General features: G+C 38.2%; 3 protein-coding genes and 1 non-coding gene across 6 annotated transcripts; 2 read left to right on the forward strand and 2 right to left on the reverse strand.

Annotated features, from left to right (window-relative positions):
• Positions 1–120: 120 nt before the first annotated feature.
• On the forward strand, positions 121–22,436 carry LOC108596912 (RING-box protein 2). The gene is made up of 3 exons (XM_017983119.1): positions 121–309; positions 366–403; positions 22,190–22,436. The coding sequence occupies exons 1-3, from the start codon at positions 212–214 to the stop codon at positions 22,369–22,371; spliced, it is 318 nt and encodes a 105-aa protein (XP_017838608.1). The 5' UTR covers positions 121–211; the 3' UTR covers positions 22,372–22,436.
• LOC108596911 (facilitated trehalose transporter Tret1) lies at positions 2,734–11,614 on the reverse strand. Of its 3 annotated transcripts, XM_017983116.1 has the most exons (8): positions 11,533–11,614; positions 8,817–9,137; positions 6,797–7,773; positions 6,576–6,723; positions 4,480–4,605; positions 3,363–4,148; positions 3,016–3,301; positions 2,767–2,954 (listed from the first exon to the last, which is right to left on the reverse strand). In XM_017983116.1, exons 2-8 carry the CDS (start codon positions 8,934–8,936, stop codon positions 2,767–2,769), a joined length of 2,631 nt encoding a protein of 876 aa, XP_017838605.1. In that variant the 5' UTR covers positions 8,937–9,137; positions 11,533–11,614. The 3 variants fall into 3 exon arrangements, with proteins under 3 accessions (XP_017838606.1, XP_017838605.1, XP_017838607.1); XM_017983117.1 differs by lacking the exon at positions 11,533–11,614 and having other exon boundaries at positions 2,734–2,954; positions 8,817–8,936; XM_017983118.2 differs by lacking the exons at positions 6,576–6,723; positions 6,797–7,773; positions 8,817–9,137; positions 11,533–11,614 and adding an exon at positions 4,683–4,893.
• On the forward strand, positions 15,938–16,010 carry Trnam-cau. Its single transcript has one exon. It is a non-coding gene; the product is annotated as a tRNA-Met (tRNA).
• On the reverse strand, positions 19,724–20,572 carry LOC108594608. The gene is made up of 3 exons (XM_017979752.1): positions 20,516–20,572; positions 20,113–20,448; positions 19,724–20,058 (listed from the first exon to the last, which is right to left on the reverse strand). The coding sequence occupies exons 1-3, from the start codon at positions 20,570–20,572 to the stop codon at positions 19,912–19,914; spliced, it is 540 nt and encodes a 179-aa protein (XP_017835241.1). The 3' UTR covers positions 19,724–19,911.
• Positions 22,437–22,538: the final 102 nt, after the last annotated feature.

Consider the following 22,538-nt stretch of genomic DNA (forward strand, 5'->3'; position numbering starts at 1 on the left):
AAATAGCCTTTGGATTGCGCGCCAAGCTCGCTTCAGAAACAACTTATCGATATATCGAATATTCAACTATGATGCAGCCCTGTTTGCGCGCAATTATTGGTGGATGACTATTGCAAATTGTGTTACTTGCTGTGAAAACAAAACAAAACAAAACGCATATAAACAAAAGCAGTTGTGCAAAATTTAGTTTTATTTATATATTTTTAACAAAATGGCTGATGACGCAGATAGCTCGGTGGACAACAAGGCGGAGAAGATGTTTACTTTGAAGAAATGGAATGCAGTGGCAATGTGGAGTTGGGATGTGGAGTAAGAAAGCCTTAATTTTATTTTTGGTTTGTTTACTAATAATTTATGTTTTTTAGATGTGACATTTGCGCTATTTGTCGCGTACAAGTTATGGGTGAGTCGCTGAGCATAATTTGGCTTAGATTTATACCATAATTCGAAAGTTACGGCATTTTGCCATGAGCAATTAAGATGGTGCACTTCTACCGCGGGCAAGCAGTAATATTTATACGTACATACATAAATGCAGACGTAAACATAATTGAAACAAATAAGTATACAAGAACAAACACTAATTTATATACAATTAACCAAATGGCAACTAGACTATTATTATATGTACATATAAATGCTTTGCCATATTTCTAATAGCAAATGAGACTCTCGGGAGCTTCCAAATCTGGTACTATGATTGAAGATTGGCTCTTGACCCATTTGGCCCAGAATCCTAGCCGTGAAATGCCTAATACTTCTATCCTTTGCTCTGTTATCAATGTAAATTGGGTTGTCTCAGGTCTCAAGTCTCGGTAGCTATGTATTGCTTAAATCTAAACTGCGTTTACTTTTGTATTGTATGCTTAACTTCTGGAATTCATCAATTATTTGATAGCAAAACTATTTAAAGCAAGGGCACAACACTATTGCTAACTTAGCGCTGCTGCTTGCCCGCAGCTTTATTTTTATTGAGAATTTAAAAAGTTATTTAGAAAATCACTGCTTAGCTTGTTATGCGGGATAGGGAAAGAAACCAAAAAGTTCAAAAATAAATGTAACTTCGCTAATAGAACTGTCAAATTTAATATCTCCAATTGTAAATCTTAAAGATTCTGAAATCTTGATGCTCATTCAGAATACATTTTATAGGTAAAAAAAAATGTATAAAACACAATCTTTACAAATCGAATTAATAGAATTTTAAAAAATAGTATATGCAAGTTATATATACATGAATTGTATGAACTTACTGCGACTCAATGTGGCTATCAAAGTTTCTATCTGTATAATTAACATAGGATTCTGTATAATCAATGTCGTTATAATCAGTTAGTACTATATTATGTACTCATAAAAATTGCAACTGTTTAAATAGCTTAAATACACATAGTATCAATTAATTGCAGTACGAATGTTTAGAAATAATCCACAATCCATTTTAAGCTATCAGCAATGATTACATAATTCAGAAATGGCTTCTTATAACCCAATTCAATTAAAAATTTGTCTTAAAAATTGTTCTTCCTGATGATTACTAGAAAAATCCCAAACAGACTTATCTCACAATGAATTAATTACTACGCATAACAATAACAAGCGTACTTTGTGGCATGAGGACAACGACCTTACATATATTTGATGTACATTGCTTTCAATTGACATCATCAATTTCATCATATCAATCATCATGCTTTCATAGGTAAAATATTTTATAGAGCAGGTGATCTTGCAATTCAATTTGGTGTTGCTGACAACAGCGAATGACGCATTCATTTCAAATTTGAGTGTATATATATAAACATTATATCAGCTAGTCCTTAAACTTTTGCTACACCTTTAAACTAAACTAATCTTTAATAGTTTTACATAAGAATTGTGATAAGACCGAAGCGTAACCAAGTGAAACTAATTAAAATTGTTTGTTGTCTCTTTGTTTGAGATTCTCAGAGTATATAAATATATAAATATCAATAGTTGTAGTTCAACTGATTGCGTTTCTATATTTGTATGCACATCAGGCGTCTTAAGCTATATGAAATATAGCACTATATGCGAAAATATAGAAACTGTAACATAATCACGTATTTCCATTGACATTGTGGAACTGTAAAATGCAATACTCAAGGTCGTTTGCAAAAATTGTAATACCCATTATACATTTTGCAACAAATTTTGCATTGACCCAGTAAGGTAAGACACTTCCGCTTGGAGATATTCCTTTAACAGTGAAGGGATTTCCGTTCCGTGAAATTCCCCCTGCTCCACCCTTGAAATAATTTTCTCATTTGTTGATTTTGTTGTATACATATTTTTGTGATTGTTGATTTCTTCTTGGTTTTTCTTAATATTTTTTAAATTAATTTACAATATTGATACATTCTGTAGAGATTCCTGCATGTTTACATTCTCTGGTATACATATATATTTTATATTCGAATAGTTAAGAATATGAATTTTGCCTTAAAGACTTTTCTATGTCATTTGCTTTCTACAGCGATAAATTCTGAATGTGTCTCAACTAGAAAACATAATTTACACAGCTAAAGTATATATTTTTATATAAACTACGCGTCTTAACAATATAAATAATAATAATCATAATGTATAATAACAATAAAGGAAATTCTTTTGCTACAAATTATTAAACAGACGATCAGCTTTTAAAAATTGTACAGCTTAAGCACTAAGGCACTAGAGACTAATATTTGGTTTGATCGCTTCAAAAAGATCCCCGTTTTTTTTTTTTGTTGTGTGTGTGTGTGTTTACATGTTGAAGGACAATGGCTTGATGTTTGCCACGGAGGACATGCGACGCACACGGCCCATCATTTTACGCTCAATATCCTCCAGCGTCTTGCCCTGCGTCTCGGGCACATAGATTATCACAAAGAAGAGGCCAACAAAGCAAATGGCCCCAAACATCCAAAAGGCGCCATGTGCACCCATAAAATCTGCAAAGATAAATTAAATTATAAGCAAATGTTGAGCCTGCAAATTATTACTGAAACTTACCAATCATATCCTGGAAAGACTTTGTCACCACAAAGGTGCAGCTCCAGTTGAAGGCGGTGGCCACTGAGGCGGCTGAGCCACGAATTTTGGCTGGCAAAATCTCGCCCATCATGAGCCAAGGTATGGGACCAAAGCCCAGCGAGAAGCCCAAAATGTAGACTACAAAGCAACTGAGCGGCAGCCAGCCCACATTGGAGGTATCCATGCCCGTGGACTTGCAGTAGAAGAAGCCGCCCAGCACAAACAGCGTTAGTATCATGGCCACATTGGAGACATACAGCAAGATCTATAGGAAAAGCAAATGCAATTAGCACAGTTTTGTGTTTCGAATTAGAATGAAGACTTACCTTTCTGCCCGCACGATCAATCAGAATCGTGGCTATAAACGTAGCCATAAAGTTAACAATGCCCACAATAATGGTGCAGACATTGCCATCAATGGTGGAGCCGGCATCCTTGAAAATGGACACCGTGTAGAAAATAACCGCATTGATGCCGCTGAGCTGCTGGAAGAACATGAGACCCAGCGAAATGGACAGCGGCTTCAGATTGTTGCGCTTAAGCAGCTCCAGCATTGTATTCTGCGTCGCCTGACGATCGGCGTCGGCTTGGGAGCGCATCAAACCCTTCAGCTCTGGCTCCACATCCGCCTCCTTGCCACGCAGCCAGCTCAGAGCTTTGCGTGCGCGCTCCTCGCGACCGCGGCTCACATACCAACGCGGTGTCTCCGGTATGAAGAACATGAGTATGAGAAAAGGCACAGGCAAGGCGCCGCCCAGAAAGGCTAACATGGACCAGTCCATATACGTGCCGGCGACAAAGCATAGCAAGATGCCAATGTTACCAAACGCCGTGGGCAGCAGTCCCAGCGTGCCACGCACTTCCGGCTGCACTGTTTCGCCCAAGTAAACGGGCAACGAGAGCGATGCAATGCCCACACAAAAGCCAGCCAAGAAGCGTCCACAGAGCACCATGACCACATTGACAGCGCAGGCAATTAGCAGCCAGGAGACGATAAAAGGCACTGCAGTGGCTAAGATTGTATTACGTCTGCCCAGATACTCGATGAAGGGACCGCCAGCAATGCCGCCAGCCAAACCAGCCAAAGGCATAATGCCGCCCACCCAGCTGGCCTGTAAAGAGAGCAAGAAATTAATCAAATGAAAGGATGTACAATTTTTAAAGCAAGAAAGAAAAGTCTTAAGAATAATACTTTTAGTGTAGATTTTAATTAATGAAAGCTACGAACTGAATCAAGAAAATACATTTATTTGAAGGCTAATATTTTTGATTTTAACAAAAGTGAAATATGAATTAATTAAATGAGCAAGTTGCTCACAAATTAAATTTGCAGGGACTTAATTTAGCTTCTGAATTAATGTAAAGAACACAGTTTCTAAATTCTGGGCTATGCCATTTTGGCTCTTGTTGCTTTTAGTTCACTTATTAATAATTTTTACTTACCGCTTGAGGAGTAACCGTAAAGGATGTCATATTGGGGTTGGTCATGGACACTAACGCGGGTGAGGTATAGGCGCTAGCAAAGCCCACCACGAGTGAGCCTAGGGAGACACTTAGCGCAGCCAGCACCTGTAATTAAAATAAAAAGCAAAACATTTAGTTAAACAGTTTGAGGCAAAAGACTTAAGCTTTAGGTTTTTTGGGACCTGCGAGTAGGTGCACTTGGCTTTGGGCTCCTCCACGGGCACAGAGAAGGACACATGCGTGTCCGCGCGCATGAGAATCTTCATGTTCAGTTAGGCTTTTGTTAACAACAAAACTGTTGAGCTTTTGTCTGTTGTTTGTTTTATATGCAAGTTGGGCAACCTTGCTTGCAACTGCCGCCTTTCACTTTAGAAACGATTTTTTGTGTGGATGCGATTGGGATTTGTTGCGCTTAGCCCGACGAAATCGAACTGAAACTGAAACCTGTCATTTGGCGACTTGTGTATGCAATAAGCTAACGCCTAGGCCGTTAGATTCTGAGGCACGATATGCGTTGTCACGTACAAACATACATCACATCTGTTATATATATGTATATATGTGTCTATATGTTTTATAGGCTGCTGATATAGAGGCTGCCTTATCAATAGACGACTGGCATTTTCAATCAATGCTCAAACAGTAGCGCACGCTTTAACAATTGTTTACGCGCGCTCTCGCTCTTTCATTCGGTCGCTCTCTCTCTCTCTCTCTCTTTGTTGATCGATCGAAGCTGCGATCAGGCTCAAGTCAGTTGCTGTTCGCTGATGTCAACAGCTTATCACGCTATTTACGTATGGAGCCGCCTCCGGCTTTGGATTTTTGCAGATTATATTGAGAAGAGACAACACGAGTTGCCACGAAGCGTAACGGTTAATAGGCAAAGTGCAACTAAGCTTAGCTCACTAAGCTGGCAGAGCAGCAGTCGCAGTCGCAGTCACCGCAATATCGAAGACTTTGCCATTTATCAATATATGCGCGTAATTTTAGTCGTTATACATAACTAACCTAACTGCGTTATTTCAGTTTCACTTCAATTTCAATTAAATTCCAAGCACAGCGACATGCTTGGTGCTGGCAGTGGGAGTGGGTGGGGGTCACTTGCACGAGGTGTCGTGCGAAAATAGCCCGCCACGCGCGCTTCCAATGTCGACTGACAAACTATAATGCTAAATTAAAGAATGAGTACCACGTCAGTAATACTGAAATTGCTTTATGGCAATATTAATGCCATTCATAAGGCCATTCCTCCGTTAAACACGTACGTATATATGTTTATCCCTCCCCACCCCACGCCACTCTACCTCACCCACCTTCTTGAGTGCGTATTTGTAGGCGCCAGTTTAGTCCCGTCTCAGTGCCTAACGAGCTAACAATAGTATCCAACACTTGAGTAGCCTTAAGTTTATGCGTTTTACACTTCAACGCAATTGCTCGGGCTAAACATGATTTCTATTTTTAAGTCTGGAATAATATATAGCTAAAGACGTCATAGCTGCTTTAAAAATATCTGTGTCGATATTTGCAATTATTTTCAAAATCTATTTTGATACGCTTCCAATCATCGGAAATTGAGAAAGGTCCTGAAGATCCTAATGCTAATAATATTTAGTTTACTTTTTAAAACTTCTTCTGATTATCCCAAGTTTAGCTTTATAATTTTTAATTTGTTATTTGGAATACTTCTTACATTCCGGAAAATCACCCCGAACTTCAATAGACTAGATTAGAGCTGTCCTAAGGTTTTCTTAGATCTCTGAATTGTTTCTCGAAGAAACTAATGCTAAGGCTTAAAGCTTTCAATATTTTAAACACCAATCTGATCTGAAATCCATAAATTAGTAATTTCGACGTTTGTTCTTGAGAAGCTATTCAAAGTCTATACATGCGATATAGCCCATGGGGGTGTACCCAAAGTATTCTCAGGAAATTCAAAGCTCAACTTGCAGCTCGTGTAAACATGTGATTATTACGTCTCATCTTAAAGTCAAGTGATTTTCATTATCTCTTGCTCAGATCTCGCTTAAGCTACTGAATGAATGAGAACGTTCGCTGTCGTCATTCGTTTGACCTACCTGCGTCCATATATAGATGGGATTCGTTGTGGGCCTATAGACCTCCAGCTTGGGCTTGCCATCTTCGGTGATTTGTCGCACAAAGGGCACCGCATGGCGTAAGTTGTCACCACGCTTGTTGCCCATGTCGTCCATTTCGTAACGTCGACTATAAAAATAGAAATTGCGTTTTAGAAAGTGAGTGGCGATTAATTGGACCACATAATGTGGTGGACACTCACCTTTTGCGTGAATCTGTGCTGATGGAGCGTTGCTGTTGGAAATTCTGACGCGACGTCTGGAAGTCCTCGTCGCTTTCGCTCTCCAAGTCCTTTAGATCGATAATAAGTGGCTTGGTAATATCCTTGGGACGATGTATCAGACGCTTATGCTCCTCGCCCTCCTCGTCGCTGTCTGTGCTGGAGCTGAGTAGCGCTTTGTTCAGTTTGAACGTGACACGCGGATCGAGACTCTGATGCTTGCGTCCCTGAAACTCGCGACGGGTTTTATGAAATTCTTCCTCCGATGAAGACTCCTTGAGCAAATCCTCCAAGTAGCGTGTTCCCTTAATGTCCAATGAGACGTGCTTTTTGGCCTGGAACTGACGACGATTGTCGTGGTCCAAAATATGATGCAGATCCTTCAAGATGCCCTTGCGATCTACGCTTGTAGCCTTTTGCTTCTGGAAACCAATGCGCTTCTCCTCGAAGCTATCCTCGTCGCTGCTCTCAGCGGCTTTGCCGGCTTGCGGCTTCTCAAAGGACACGCGTGAGCCCTTCAACGATTGCTTGCTGCGCTGCAGCTCTTCCCCGCCCAAGACCACGCTGCGCTGCTGGCGATCACGATGCGGCTCCCATGTAGTTGGTGGTGGTGGTATCGGTGTTAACTCCAAGCTGCCGCTGGCACGCAATGGAGTTCTCTGTTGTTGCTGCTGTTGTTGTTGTTGTTGTGGTTGCTGCTGCTGCTGCAGCAGTGGTGGCTCGTCCACGTTCTCTAGCAGCGGGCGAAATGACAGCGGCGGTTCATCGTCCTCGTCATGCAGTAGACGCAGTTCCTGTTGCCTATTTTGTTGTTGTTGTTGTTGTTGCTGCTGCTGTTGTGGCCTTTGAGGCGCTGCCTGTGGAAACGGAAACGGATCCTCCGGCAATATTGTGTCCAAGCTTGTGCCTGTGTTCGATGTGGACAAAGTGCTCTCCACACGATGATAGCCCAGCTCCTCCTGTGAATTGTTCAAAAGTATTTTGTTTTAATTAAAATAAATTCACACCACACGCGCCGCAGACAGTTGCGAATTAATTACGAAATTATGCTACGATTTTAGATTATTATATAGTCTCTGCAGCAACAGCAGCAGCAGCAGCAGTGTTGATTACCAAGCTCTGAGCTCTGTTCTTGAATCGAAAGCCAAAGGTTGACCCATCTAGCCAGTCAGTCAGTCAGTCATCCACGCAACGCTTATCGCTTAAAAAATTTACTCGTTTCGGTTTGGATTTTAATTTCAACCTTAGCAGCATCTTCAATTTTTTAAATGTTTACCACTGCTCATTTTAAATAACAATAGTAAATGGTTGTACTACTTATGTAAATGATTCCAATTTTTACAGTAAAAACTTCTAGAATACTTTAACAAATTTGTAAATCATCGCAAGTTAAAGTTCAAGCAATTGATTGATTTAACAATTTGAGAAAGTCTGTCATATACAATATGTAAAGAAAATACACATTAAATATTTCATAATTTATATAAAATTACTAATAATTTGTTAGTAGCTTATATCTTTTAAATCCCACTTCATATGGTTAAGTTAAGATTATTTAAGCTCAACTAAGTTGTCAGCTGCTTTGGAATTCTGTTATAATTTAGTATTGTCTAATTTTGTATTGTAAACAATTGCAAAAGTTGCTTAATGAATTTTGAATTTAATTATTGGGTTTAATTAATTCTTTATTTATTATTTATATCTTCAAAAAGAAATTTTATAAAACAATTAGCTATAATTTTCATTTCATTTACATATGTTTTTAAGTTATTAGTTATTTACTTTTACACGTCTAATTGTAAACATGAGTCCCTGATAATTTAGTTGAGCTCCACTGTAGCTAATGCCATTGACTTTCAAAATATATTTCAACTTGAGATTAGCCTTTTCATGATCACACACACTACTGTAATCTAATTTTATGGGCTACATTCAAGGTCATTTACATAGTTCAGAGTCAGAGCCATGGGCATTCAAGTGAATTGTTATATTTAGTACTTACACCTGCTCTGGATAATTTCTCCTTTAGTTTGCCCATAGCGCTGCTCAGCGGCTGATGGTGATGGCCTCCGCCACCGTTGCCACCGCCTCCGCCGGCGCCACGATTGTCGCGTCCACTCATCTTATCAATTACAAATGATGTTCAACTTGAACTATTTGCTTCTCTCCTTGCCCAGTGTGCGGCGAATAAAAAATTTAAACACTCTGATTTACAATACAAATATAATATGTATGTATGTATGTGTTTGTTTATATTGTAGATGACACTTGTGCGTAAATTGTAAACAAGGCCCTTTGTTTTGCGTACGAAATTTGGTCTTTGCTGCAATGAGAAAGAAAAATGTATTAATATAATAATGCAAAATTTATAACAGTTGCACTTGCACTTGCAGCAATCTAATCAGCTTATAAATTACATAATTAAAATAGCAATAGTCTGATGTCTGCTGCTTATCAAAATAAATGTCTATATTTGCCTTTTGATAAACCAGCCCCCAAAAGCTGAAGACATTAGACAGTTTCACGCCCACTTTTATAATATATATGTTAGATAAATATATATATACATATATATATCTATTATGGCGTCCTTGGCAAACACATGACCAACTTTTGTGCACAGTCCCTCGTAAAATTAAATGTGCCATGCCTTGCTTTTCTATGCGCTTGCTAGTGAGCTTTTACTTTTCAAACTAACTGTATGCTGAAAAACAAATTTTCACATTATTTGTTTTGATTATCTATTTGTTCTTGAATGAATACAAATATTTTTAGCACTGACTTAAGCTCATTAATTATAAATATAGCTCATTTTTTTTAAATAAATATTTTCTTTAAGAGCTAAATAGCTTACTTAACCCCCTTTGCCTTGCACTTGTGTCAACTTTGTTGTCTACTCATTGTCAGTGTTTGGTGCCTTTGACACTTTCACACAAAACGTTTGTTTACTTTAATACTTTTTGTTTTACGGTCGTGCAAATTATATATATTTATAAAAATTTTCCACAAATTTTGCGCAGTGCCTGCAAATAATTTATCATCTCATTTCGTGGGCTGCAAAGAATGCCTAAAATTCAAATATGAGTTTATTTTCCGCTGCCTTTGCTCCTGCGTCATGTGATTGTCGACGCGTGGGCGTCATGACGTCGGCAGCACTGCGACGTCGCTGTCAAGTGACGCCGTTGTGGCTGCTAACATGTATTGGTAGCCTCACTCAACTTTTAGTTGAGTGTGACATAACGGCAAGCTTTAAGTTGTGTTTACAACAACAACAAACGATTGCATACATACAAATGTATGTACTTGCAGCATTGACCTTGAACATGGCTCAATTGCTTTCAGTTAACTGCTTGCTGTGAGTCATTATAACCAAAGTATATAGTGTTGTTGTTGGGGGCAGCCTGCATATCTCCAAATGGCTTTGCGAAAATTAATCTTTGTATGCAGGCATTAGCGAACACACACATACGCAAATATATATGTATATGTATGTATATACGTTTGTCCCACGCTCAGCTGCGCGCTGTACTTAGCAACACGTGTGCTCTTAAACGCAGCTTACAACTGCCGCTCTTAACTAGGCATGCATTCTCTTAAAACGCGCTCACGTGCCAGACATTAATGCGCTCTCCCACTCACACGCACGCACATACATAGTATACAGCTCAGGTGATAGGTGCTAACGTCTGTTGCTTTTGCTGGCGGCACAAATTCATCAACACAGTGTGTGCAAGCGTTGCGAATTTTTGGTGAACGTGAACGCTTATTTTGGGCATTTATTTTAGGTTTATTTCAAAGACAAAATAATTTAATCTTTCTTAAGCGACGTGTGTGTGTATGCATGCGACTGTTTTAATTGCTCATACATATGCATTTTAATTTGTTTTAATTAGCTATAGCCCACACAGTTCAGTCTGTTGCCATTTGGTTGCTCAAGACACGCAAATGAGTGTAAGCTACAGACATTCAGCAAAATAATAAATATCTAAACTAATCTATGTAGTTGTTTTGTATGTAAACTCATGCGAGAGTGTGCGATAAAAACACAAAATCTAAATATAAAAATTTTTCACGGTCGCGCAATTTTCAAAAGTTTATCTTATTTTCGACTGTTTGCAATTTATATTTTTCTTGCCATTTTCTTCTTGTTATTCTTGCAAATTTGCTTTACCCTTGGGGGCTTCTGATGTTTTTGTTGCTTTACAGCATTTTCGCCAAATTACGTAAATCGATTGCAGCGAATTTGAAAAGTACTAGCAAATGCTTAACCGATGAAGTATATAATTTTAGACCGCTGTCCAGACAAATGCTTGACGTATTGCTTATTCAAATTCAAAGATATTGCATTAAATTAACATGACAATTGGCGCACAAATTTTTTGCGCAGACACCTTAGAGACTTTGAGTTTTTTTTTTATTAATCATGCATTAACATATAGTGTTTTTTCTGTTAGTTTTTGATTTCGCGCCACAACCACTGCTAACTTGATAGCGTTACGACCGGAACTTGTATCGCGATAAAAAAACATCTTAGGAATAAACTAGCAATAACTCACTGCCAACAAATATTTTCAAGTTTTTGCATAAGATTTTTTTTATTAAAATTAAATTTTTAAACATTTTATTTTATATATAAAAATGTTTGGTTTTGTATGCGGTGTTATTATATTTTTTTTGCTGATTTGATTTTTGTTTTATCGGCTTGTGCGTGATTTTACCTTTTAACAAACTACTAAATGTGATATCCACTATTGTGGCACTGAAGCACGAGATTGAATGCGCCACCGTTTATATAGCGCACACCAATTGACAGAAACTCGTTCGAGCTTTATACACTGTTCGCCCGTTGAACGGTAAAATAGGCGAGAGTGAGGGAGAGCGCCAAAGAGAGCCAGCAGTACCAGCAAGCCCCCACACATGCATGCGACGTGCTCTCACTCACGCTGTGTCGTACTCTCGCTCGCTTGCTCGCTCTCTCTCTCTCTCTCTCTTTGATTTTGGGTGTCTGGTCTTTTAACGTTTGAAGAGCACGGCACAGCATGCGAAGGTCGAAAAGAAGGCATGAATGAATTGAGGCGCCCAAATGTATGTCTGTGTATGTAAGCACATGTTGTGCATGTGTGCGTGTGTAGATGATGACGACGCCAACTTAGGATGACAAAGTGACTGAGCAAAGTCAAAGGTGTTGGAGCTGGTGCTGTTGTTGTTTTTATTGCTGCGTCGCGCCGGCGCGACTGTAAGCTATGCAATGTTTTTTTTTTCTTTTGCTTATGACGCATTTTGGGCGGCATCTCTTGGAGGACACTGCGCGACCCAGTGGCACCAGCACTTGGCACATGTTTTGCCTTTGGGGGCATACACTCACACAATTTTGTTTTATTGATTTGTTTTGGCTGCTGTGGTTGTGTTTAATAGCCAATTGCTTGTTGGTACGCGTTTTGGCTTGTGCCAATTGATTTTTATTTACACACTTATACAATATATTTTCAATTGAATATTATTAAATTGACTTTGAGGGCGCGTGCAAATTCTGCAGCCTTGGAGCACATTTTGCGTGGACTCATCTCATTGCCAACAGCAAGCAAATCAATTGTCTTTCATTAAATGCCCACAAAATTTCTTGTGGCAATATTTCGATAAGTTTGTTTTGTTTTTGGAGCGCTTTGTGCTCACATAACTGTGCAAACGCGCCCCCTCAATTGTATCGGGGGGCTCGGCTTTCTATTTCATAACAAGGCATAAACATTGCCAGCTTCTCCCAATGAATTTGCACAATGCCCAACAATATATATTCAGTTTAAACGTGTTTTGCATCAATACATCAAGCAAATCTATTTTTCAAACTAAATGGAAAGTTTATAAATCAGCACATGCGAAATTGAATATGTTAAAAGTATGACAATGTTTAACACTTTGTCATGAAATGAATTAAACAGTTTTTTATTAAGAACATAAAATTCTAAATATTGCACATTAATCATGATTGCTTATAGGGTATTTGAATTGTCGTTGCCCAAGCATTAGCTGTCCTTGTCTTTCAACCTGCAGCAGCCAGGCCAATCTCTTTAGTTTTGTTTTCGATTTCTTTCAAGGACTTTTGTTAAAAATATAATGATTAATACTGAAAACAATGCGATAGTGTTTGCTTCAATACACTTTGTGTTGCTCGTCCGTAAGGGGAGCAGGTCAATCTCAAGTTACTAGCCAAAAGTCTTAGCAATAGCAAACCAGTTTTCAAGTAGACTACTATAGCTTGAGTGTGCTGTTGAGAGCTTTCAAAAACTAGTGTGAAATTAAGTACCATACAAGCTAAGAGCATTGAACTTCATACAGCAAACATAATTGACATATTATTTGAAATCTTGACTCACTACTTGACTTTTAAAAATATTCCAAATATATTATGAAATTTTTATTGCTTTGTTTTAATAATATGCATAGTTATCAATGCTTGTTTCCATTGAACTGATTCATCGTTCCATCGTCAGTGATAATTATTTTTTTTGGCATTGAAGTTATTATCTTATCCGAACGTACTCATTCAATGTACAGTAATTCTTCGAACTTTATGTGCTGGTACTCAGCTAGTGCTGCGCCTATTTTTAGAGCAAACTAAGCATGAAACGAAAAATTTATTTTTTGCGCAACCAAACAACAACAAAAATAAAACACGAGACGACGAGCCCCCAAGACTTGGCTCGCAGCTATCAGCAAAAAGCAGAACGCCGGCAACAGGCAAACACAGAGAGTCCACAACCGCCACATAAACAAAAGAGAATTACATGATTCTGTATGTGTGTCTGTGTGTGTTGGTGTAAAAGAGTGTGGAGATGAAAATGCTGCAGTTTTGGCTGCGACGTTAGCGACGACGCATGCGCAGGCGCACGTATTGCCCAAAAAGCTGATGCAATTGTTGTTTGTTGCGTCAGCAGATTTCTATGCTGATGGTTTGAGGTTACCAACTCGTATATCACACTTAATTATGCTAACTGGCAAAAAACGGTTAAAAAAAGCGCACGCGTCTATAAAAATTAATTACAAGAATCCATTAAAAGCTTATTTATCTAATTAGTAAGCCGAGTGACAGATACACAATCGCTAATGAAATACTTGCCTGTATATGTATGTGTATGTGTGGGTATGTGTGTGCGTGTGTGTGTGTTTTGCGATAAAAGCTAGTATAGCAAACGATATACAGGCAGTTAGCAAAAGAGAGAGCTGTACTAACACTCTCACTCTCTTAGCTTCACACAAACGTAGAGCAAATTTTTACTCTGCGCTTGCAGCTTTGGCTTTTGGCGCTTTGGCAATTAAGAACAAAATGCTAAATTTAGCTCGTTCGCACACTTGACAGTATGACAAACGAAAACAAAAAGAAAAAGAAAATTAACTAAAGCATGTGATGCCGGACATTGCGCTGCTTGCCCGCTCACGCGCCAATTGGCAAAATCAACGACATATAGACATACATATGTATGTACGTACATTGTTTTTATTTTATTTATTTTCAATGTGGGCACAACTTTTGGCATATAAAACATATTTGCTTCAATGTATTTACAATGTCTATATAGCTAAAACACCTGCATATACCTATGTACATATGTATGCTTGTATATTTGTAATTATGTCGTTTTAGCTGACGTGCAAAGTTTCTGCTGAGTGACGAGCCTCCAACTAACACAACTAAACTTACACAGTCACAAACATATACACACATACTTACTTACTCTTGGGCTGCGCTCACTCTTTTGCTTGAGAGAGTTTCTCTTGAGAGCAGCGCGCATTTGGTACTCACCCAACATTCCGCACTGTGAAACAAAATTACAGTTTATCAGAAAATTATAATAAAACTTGTTCAATGCAGCGAACACACACAAACACGCACACACACACATGCATATGAATAGAAATTTAATGACGATTAAATTTGTTAGTTTGTACTTTAAACTTGGGGCAGTCATTATATGGACGGTGTTCCCGTCTGTTGCGATACGGACATTGCGCAATCTGCTGCCAAAGTTAAAAACAGTTGCGTTTTTAGTTTGTATTTTTAAACAAACGTCTGCGTTGAGAGAATTCACTTAGTACTTTTGTTTGCTTGCGTTCCAATTAGAAATATTGCGTTGCCGCTTGCACTTACTTCAACTTGTGGAGTGGAGCGCTCTTCACCGCACACACGTGCGCATTTTGTTGAGTTGAGGCAGCTGCCGCTGATGCTGTCCAAGTATTTGTTCTTAATGCACACTCATGCTATGCACACTTAGTCAGGTAATTATGGCTAAATGGCAAAGCTAGCGGCGCCCTTCACACAAGGTCAAAGTCTTACGGCTCACAGCTCTCGGGCTCACGACTCATGATGTCCAGTTCAAAGTTGTCCGGCGTGCTAATAAAAGCTTAACGTAGATCGTCGGCACTTTTGCTAATTAGTCACACACACAGACAGGCACACACATTTTCATTCACACATAGTTCGATACTATATTTTTAGCTACGTCTATGCATAATTTAACATGCATTATAATAAACGTAATTAATTGTCTAGCTGGTTCTGAAATAAATATCTGTACATTTTTCACAATTCCTTCTACTACAGTAAAAATGGCAATGCTTGGAATCAGGTTTCGTTATTTTTAATATATATGTAAGGTATACCAATTGCGTCACAGTATATATATTTATTTAACAAGTTGATTTTATTTTAAATACAGTAAATAAATCCAGTTTAAATAGCATTTTGTAGAGCTTTTAATTTGACTTAGAATCTTTACACATCTCTCGATTGAATTAAATCAACAAAACTGCAAACTGATCGATAGCACTATCAAGTTGAAACTGAACCTAACTGAAATTCTTAGCCCTCATTACTAGTTTATCTTTGATTGCCAACAATTTACAGCGAAAACTTTTGCAACAACGTGTTCAAGTTATTCTTACATAAATTACGTGCAAATATGCACAAAGTCCTAACCCAAAATAAACTAAATGTAAGTGCATATGTACTCGAAGAAAAACAAAAGTTTTGGCATTTTATGCACACAGCTTATTTAAAATAAGTTATTTCAAAATTGTAGCAGGATGGGCTGGCAGTCTAATAAGCGACCGGCTAGGGTTTAGAACATGGCCTCGGTGGCGCAGTTGGCAGCGCGTAAGTCTCATAATCTTAAGGTCGTGAGTTCGAGCCTCACCCGGGGCATGTAAATTTTTTGCTTTTTTTTATTTTGTTTGTTATTTATTTATTAATGGCGCCCACACTAAAATGTCAAATTAAATAACAATTGCATGCAGCTAGCAACGACAATAATAATAACAACAGTTATTACGCCTTTTTTATGAGCTTATCCGTGTACTGCTGTTGTCAACAGTAATTCATTGTTACAGTTATTGTAGACGCCAATTACACGAACATTACAAATGACATTTTGCTGGCTGGCAGCACGCCCGATGTGCTCGTAACTTGGCTGAAACGCTAATGAATATTAAAAAAAAAAACAAAATGAACACAAATAGATCAAAGCAGATACTTGATATGTCAAATGATCATCATATACGCGAATTTAGAATACTTTAAACTTAAACGTAGCTGTAGCTGTTTGAACGCTTCACTAAATGCAAATTGTGGCATATTAACTTTCGATAAAGTCGTACGACTGCATGTGCTAAGTGACTGAGGCCTCTTATCAATATTTACACACACCCACGACGCGTGGCAAAATAAGATGATAAATTCACGTGGCGCGCTGGACATAAACGGCTTAAGCCAGTTACATTGATTACGACATCTGTTATAACTAAGCAAAAATAAATTAGATAAACTCTACACTGAAATTTTTTATTTGATTTCCAAATAATTCCTGCCTGTAACAAAATCATACTTACATATTTGAAAAAACAATTCTTTTTTTGTTTTGGCTTAAATTACAATTAGCTTAATGAATGAATCTTTTCATTGCTTGTTGTCAATTCTTATTAAATGTGCTACTCGTTTTACTGCTGCTCCATTTACATCTGATGTTTTCGGCTTATCGTTAGAGAACTTTGCTTAACTTGGCATTTTTGGAGGGATTTATAATCGGTGCATTTCTTATGTAAAGCGTGCCAGACAAGCGTTGAATTAATTGCCATTTATACAAAATTATAAGGAATATATTGAGCTCAATTTTTATTGTTTGAATATCAAACTATCTTTCATTGCATTAAAATAAGCAAATAATATATACCTTAAAAAATTTAACATATTGAAATTAACATATTAACGAAATCAAGCAGATGTCAGGATAACAAATTTTTTCGATCAGACTTTGCCATTTTAAAATCGTTCAATTAAATAAATCACAACTAAACTGTATTTATATAAACTTGAATTTATGTTTCTGAGTAATTGAGTCAGCGATCTGCATCCTCAGAATATATTAATAGGTTAAGATACATATGGAAAATTTGTTTGGCCTGCAATTGAAATCTTTGAAGAGCGTCTATACGCAATGTATTGTCTGTGGAGTCCTAAATTTATAACGAGTGGAATTTTTTTAAAATGGAAAATCCCCAAGATTCACACACATACACACGCACACACACAAACATACATACGAGATGTGCTGCTCCATATGCAGCCGAAGTGCAAACATTTAGAAAAATATATATAAATGCAAACATGTGTATGTGTGTGTGTGTGTGTGAAAGACAAAAGCGAAACAAAAATCGAAAATTTCCATTAATTTGTGAAATGGTTATGGTTGCACTGAAATCATCTGCCGCTCTCCCCCCCTACTGCAAGTTGTTGTCTCCTTTAAACACATACACACTCTCTCTCTCTTTCTTACAGTGTTCCTCCCAGCAGCCAATACATATACAAAGTAAAGTACTCTCTTTGATTTATGAGCAAACATCGATTTCAAGTTGGCTGGCAGCTTCTCTTCTTTTATAAGTTTTTTTTTGTCTTTTGGTCGCATCTTGCTCTCATTCCTTCTCGCTCTTTGCATGCGACTTGCGATCGTTACACTCGACCCACAAGCAATCGAATATGCCAGAAACATTTGGCAGCCAGCGTCGGTAAAATTCTTGTCTGCAGCAGCAATTGCACGTTTTTTACAAGATTTTAGCTTTTTAGCCATTTCCGAGTTGGCAACAGCATAAACTATAAAAAGCCATGATGATCTTTGTGCTTAGCTAATTCAGTTAGCGACTATTAATGCTTATAGACGCGCAGGCTGACTGCGCTTTAGCTCAGTTGACAGCTTGTTAATGCGTTGTGCCGTTAAACTGCAGCCGCTGCCGCTACCGAGCCGCTGCCAGCTGACTGGAGTTAACAGTTGGGTGTAAACATTCGCACCTGCGAATTTTGGTCACATTTGTGATTTTCCACACCGTAACCGTAAATGCTTATTGATTGATCAAATGAGCAACTGCCTCTTACGACAATGTGTACATTTCCATTGCAGAAATCTGTGTGTGTGTGTGTGTGTGTGTGTGTGTGTGTGTAACAAGAGTTGGCGCTTGGCGCTCTTTGCAGGCTGCACTTAAGAGCGAGAGCTGCGAGCGCATTTAAGAGCAAGCGCCCAGCCGGTTTTGGAGGCACGTTCGTTGCTGTTGTTGTAGCTGTTGCTTGGCGCAAAAGACAAGCCCCCATGAGTGACGTCACGTAGTCGAGGCTGTTACAGCAGACAGCAGTTGATCGCAAGCAACAACAACAACTGTAACGTCTAGAAAACAAGCTGTTTGTGGAAAAATATGGGCAAACGTGCAACGTGATACATAAAAACGCTGCAAGCAACAAACAGCAGGAGGCATGTGACCGATTTTTGTATGCGTCAGGCTTTAGCTCCAACTATAAAAGTGTGAAACTTTGTTGTAGCTAATTTTAGACTGCCCGACTGGCAACTGTCATTCCAACCGCTTAGCATTAACCTTGAACTTAACACAAACAGCAAGTCAGAGTTACATAAAACGCAGACAGATAAAGGGGGGCGGGTGGCAAGCAGAGCAAGAGTTAGTTAGAGAGACACATATGTATGTACATATCTATATAGATTTGCATTTCACGTCTGTTTGAATATATTACACGTTAGGGCCGGTTCATTGGCGTCTAGTCAGGTGCTTGAAACTGGAATTGTTTTTAATGCATTCATAGCTGTCTGGCTATATCAGCCGACTTGTGTCTTGTGCAAATATTTGTCATACTTCGATATATATATTGTATGCATGTCTGACTTTTTCTATTTATCTGCCCTTTGATGAATTGATCGATTATATTGCGCAGCGCTTTTCCAGTCATATGCGTATCTACATAGCGCTAATGACTTTCGAATTTAATCAATCAAAACATAATAAATCAACATTAAGTTCACGCTGAACGTTTTGCCAGATGTGACGTAGCAAGCAGCTTGTGCCAGCACAAAGGATGCCATGCGTGTTGTAGCAGTCAGCTGCTTAAAGGCTGCGCAACTCTTATTGGAGTGCGTCGCCTGACTTGTCACGTTTCATTGTCACGTTCCATTGGTGCGTTCTGTGTTAATGGGCTGACAAAGCAGATTTGCCATTAACCTGGTTTAATCACTGTCGTCTGACTGTCGCTTTGCATACTCGTTACATATGTTTATACATATGTGAATTTTATGCATAATTGAAAATATGACTTGAATTTCCAGACACACCCTCCAATTGGAGACTATCGCTCAGTCACAATTAAAAAGCAGCAGAACCAAATGACGCACTACAATTCTTATTTGATATAAACAACAGCACATTGGCGCAAAATTTAGTTTATATCAATCGTATGTCTATAAAAGTTAAACTTACTAATATTTATTTTTGTTTACCACTGTGCAACAGGCCCCCATTCAAGAAGCCTACGTAACATTAGAACTAAGACAGTCATAGATCTATATGTATATTTGTATAATAGCAATAATTGTTTATTGACTTGATTGGCTTTAACTTGTCCAGACAATTATTAACGAATATATAAAAACAAAGCTGAGATGAATGTGTGTGTGTGGGCATGGCATTGGGCGTAGTGTAGTACTAGTGTACCCACATGGAATGCTTAGAATGCACTTGAAAATTCCAGTTAGTTGCCAACTGGTTAAAAGAGCATCTCACTCGATCTTCTCGAAGAAGACTTGCGTCAATGTGCGCGCAATGCCGTGTATGAAAAAGGTGAAATCTAAACGATAAACACCATCGGGCACTGGCATATCGACTCTGCTAAAGTCCAAGGCATACTTGTCCACCATCATGTAGTTCTGCAAGTGCAATTTTGAAACACCTAAGTTTGATTAGTTCACTGCTAGACTTACCTCCGTCCAGGGGCAGGAGTGATTAAAATTGCTGTGCTTGCGTATCGTATCAAAGACGAATTTTTCAAAGGAGATGTGATATCGTTTGGCAGACATAAGTTTGCAAAAATCAAAGTACACGTTGTACAAAAAGGGGCGATAACCAACGCTGCGTTGAAAGCACTGAATACGCGCCGTCAGATTGGTCACCGGCAACTGCAGTAAGCTGACCTTGAGCGAAAGCTCCACAACGTTACGCCGTATCACCTTCAAGCGACAATATTCGTATTTGGTCGAACCCGCCGTAGTGGGCAAGTCCGCACACTTCACATTGGTGAACTTAAGCAGGCGTGCACACTAGAGTGAAACGATATTGGAATTAGAACACACAGAGTCAAGTTAGCAACGCTTAATCTATTCTAACCGTTATGCCTTTGAGCATCAAAAGACCGAGCAGCACTGGCAGCCAGCTGAAGCCCATTTTTCTATTTGATGCGTAAATATTTACGCCTCGTGAAAATATTAGCATCCAATAGTGCAAAGCTAATTACAATTTAATGAGCGAGCTAATTGCTCTTCTATAGCTTCAATAATACGCCATTTATGCTATAATTAATATGTTTTAAAAATAAAATTTGCATATTTTTGTAATGCTCTATCAATTTCAACTCAAAACATAAAAATTTCATCAGCTTTTGGCACAAAATTTGGGCTATGCACCTTTAAGAAATGCGTCATGAGGGTCGTCACTTATTGTTAGTGTAATCCGAAGCCATGCTCCCAATACGCCCTCACCAACCCCACCAAGCCCCTGCCTCTAACTTAGTTCAGAGACCAATAACCGAACGCCCACTTAAGCAGTTTAATTAAAACGCATTTAAGCCGCGCTATCGGGTCGATCGGCTATTGACTTCATGCGAAACATATGAAATTCGTGGAAATGTACATGCATACATTAAAATTGTTAACAATTTCCTGTTGTAGGTTTACAATTTCACTCCACTATACATGAAAACTGCAAAACTGTGTTCAACTTTTTTCACACCAAATTCGAAAACGATTGCAAAAAAAGCGATGAATAACAACATAATTCTTTGACTCATTCAATCGAACCCCCATATAGCAACTATGAACAACACAGAGTACTCCACAACTATGTTGAAAACATACTCCTTGAAAAAAAAACATAAATGTATGAATGACTTGAAATTAACAATATATTAGCAATTCCAAATGTTGTATAAAATACAAATTTAATTTTTAGCAAATTTAATGCTCTGCAATGAGATGGAATGCACCTTCTATAAAGTATACCTGTTCCATAGAGCATATAACCTTAAGAAAAATTAACTTATTACTTATTAAAATATTTAAGTGTGTGTGGAAATATTGAATCATAAGAATATTTAACACTCAAATTTTCTACAGGGTCTATTGCAGTCGTCTTTACGAATGAAATTAGCAGCATTTTTACATGTTTTTAAATGTAGGTAAGACTCATAAATATTTTTTGCTAACGCGTACAGATTTCGAAATGTCAACACCAGCACCTGCACTCACCAAAGCGGCTCAGGTGATTCCTATCTATATATACATTATATATGTGTGCCGATTGAACAGTTGTTTTTGCACTGTCTTGTTCAAATTAACAGTAATTCTGAGAAAAGATTTTTATATATACGATGCGTTCTTGGTCTTGGTCAGTGACCTGCCCCCACGACAAAAAAGGCTTTCGTAGCCGATTTAAATTACAATTATTGTTGAATGAAAACTCAGCTTATCAGTTTTTGTTTTTCATATTGTATGAATTGTGAAAAATATTGAATGAAAAGTGCTTGGGATTTCCAAATGCGATAACATGGCATATCAAATTGCCAAATAATTACTTCACCTTAGACATAATTTTATTAAAACACACTCCAGTTTTTGCATAATTTATTGTTAACGCTTAAAAAGGAAGTCAACGTGTGTTTTAGTTGACGTCATAGCTGCATTCTCTAATTGACATCCAATGCCATTTGTATCGCACTTGACGCAACGTTGACATTTTGTCACTAGCTTGTTTACTAACCAGCGTCGGTTCGTTTGTTTTTTACAGATTCATGCCTGCGCTGCCAGGCGGAGAACAAGCGAGATGTGCTTGGACGCCAGGATTGTGTCGTCGTTTGGGGCGAGTGTAATCATTCATTTCATCATTGCTGCATGTCACTTTGGGTGAAGCAAAACAACCGCTGCCCACTGTGCCAGCAGGAGTGGTCAATTCAACGCATGGGCAAGTAGATTACTCGCATTTCCCCAATTCCCTCCCCCATGATATTTAATTAAATTTTAAGCATACATGTATTTCTGCTATTTGTAAAATAAATTAAATTATGAATTATGTTTTCAATTTAAAAACAAACACAAAACATTCTATTGTATAATAATTATTAATAACAAAGATTATA

Source organism: Drosophila busckii, chromosome 2R, assembly GCF_011750605.1.
Source record: "Drosophila busckii strain San Diego stock center, stock number 13000-0081.31 chromosome 2R, ASM1175060v1, whole genome shotgun sequence".
NCBI classification, from domain to species: Eukaryota; Metazoa; Arthropoda; class Insecta; order Diptera; family Drosophilidae; genus Drosophila; species Drosophila busckii.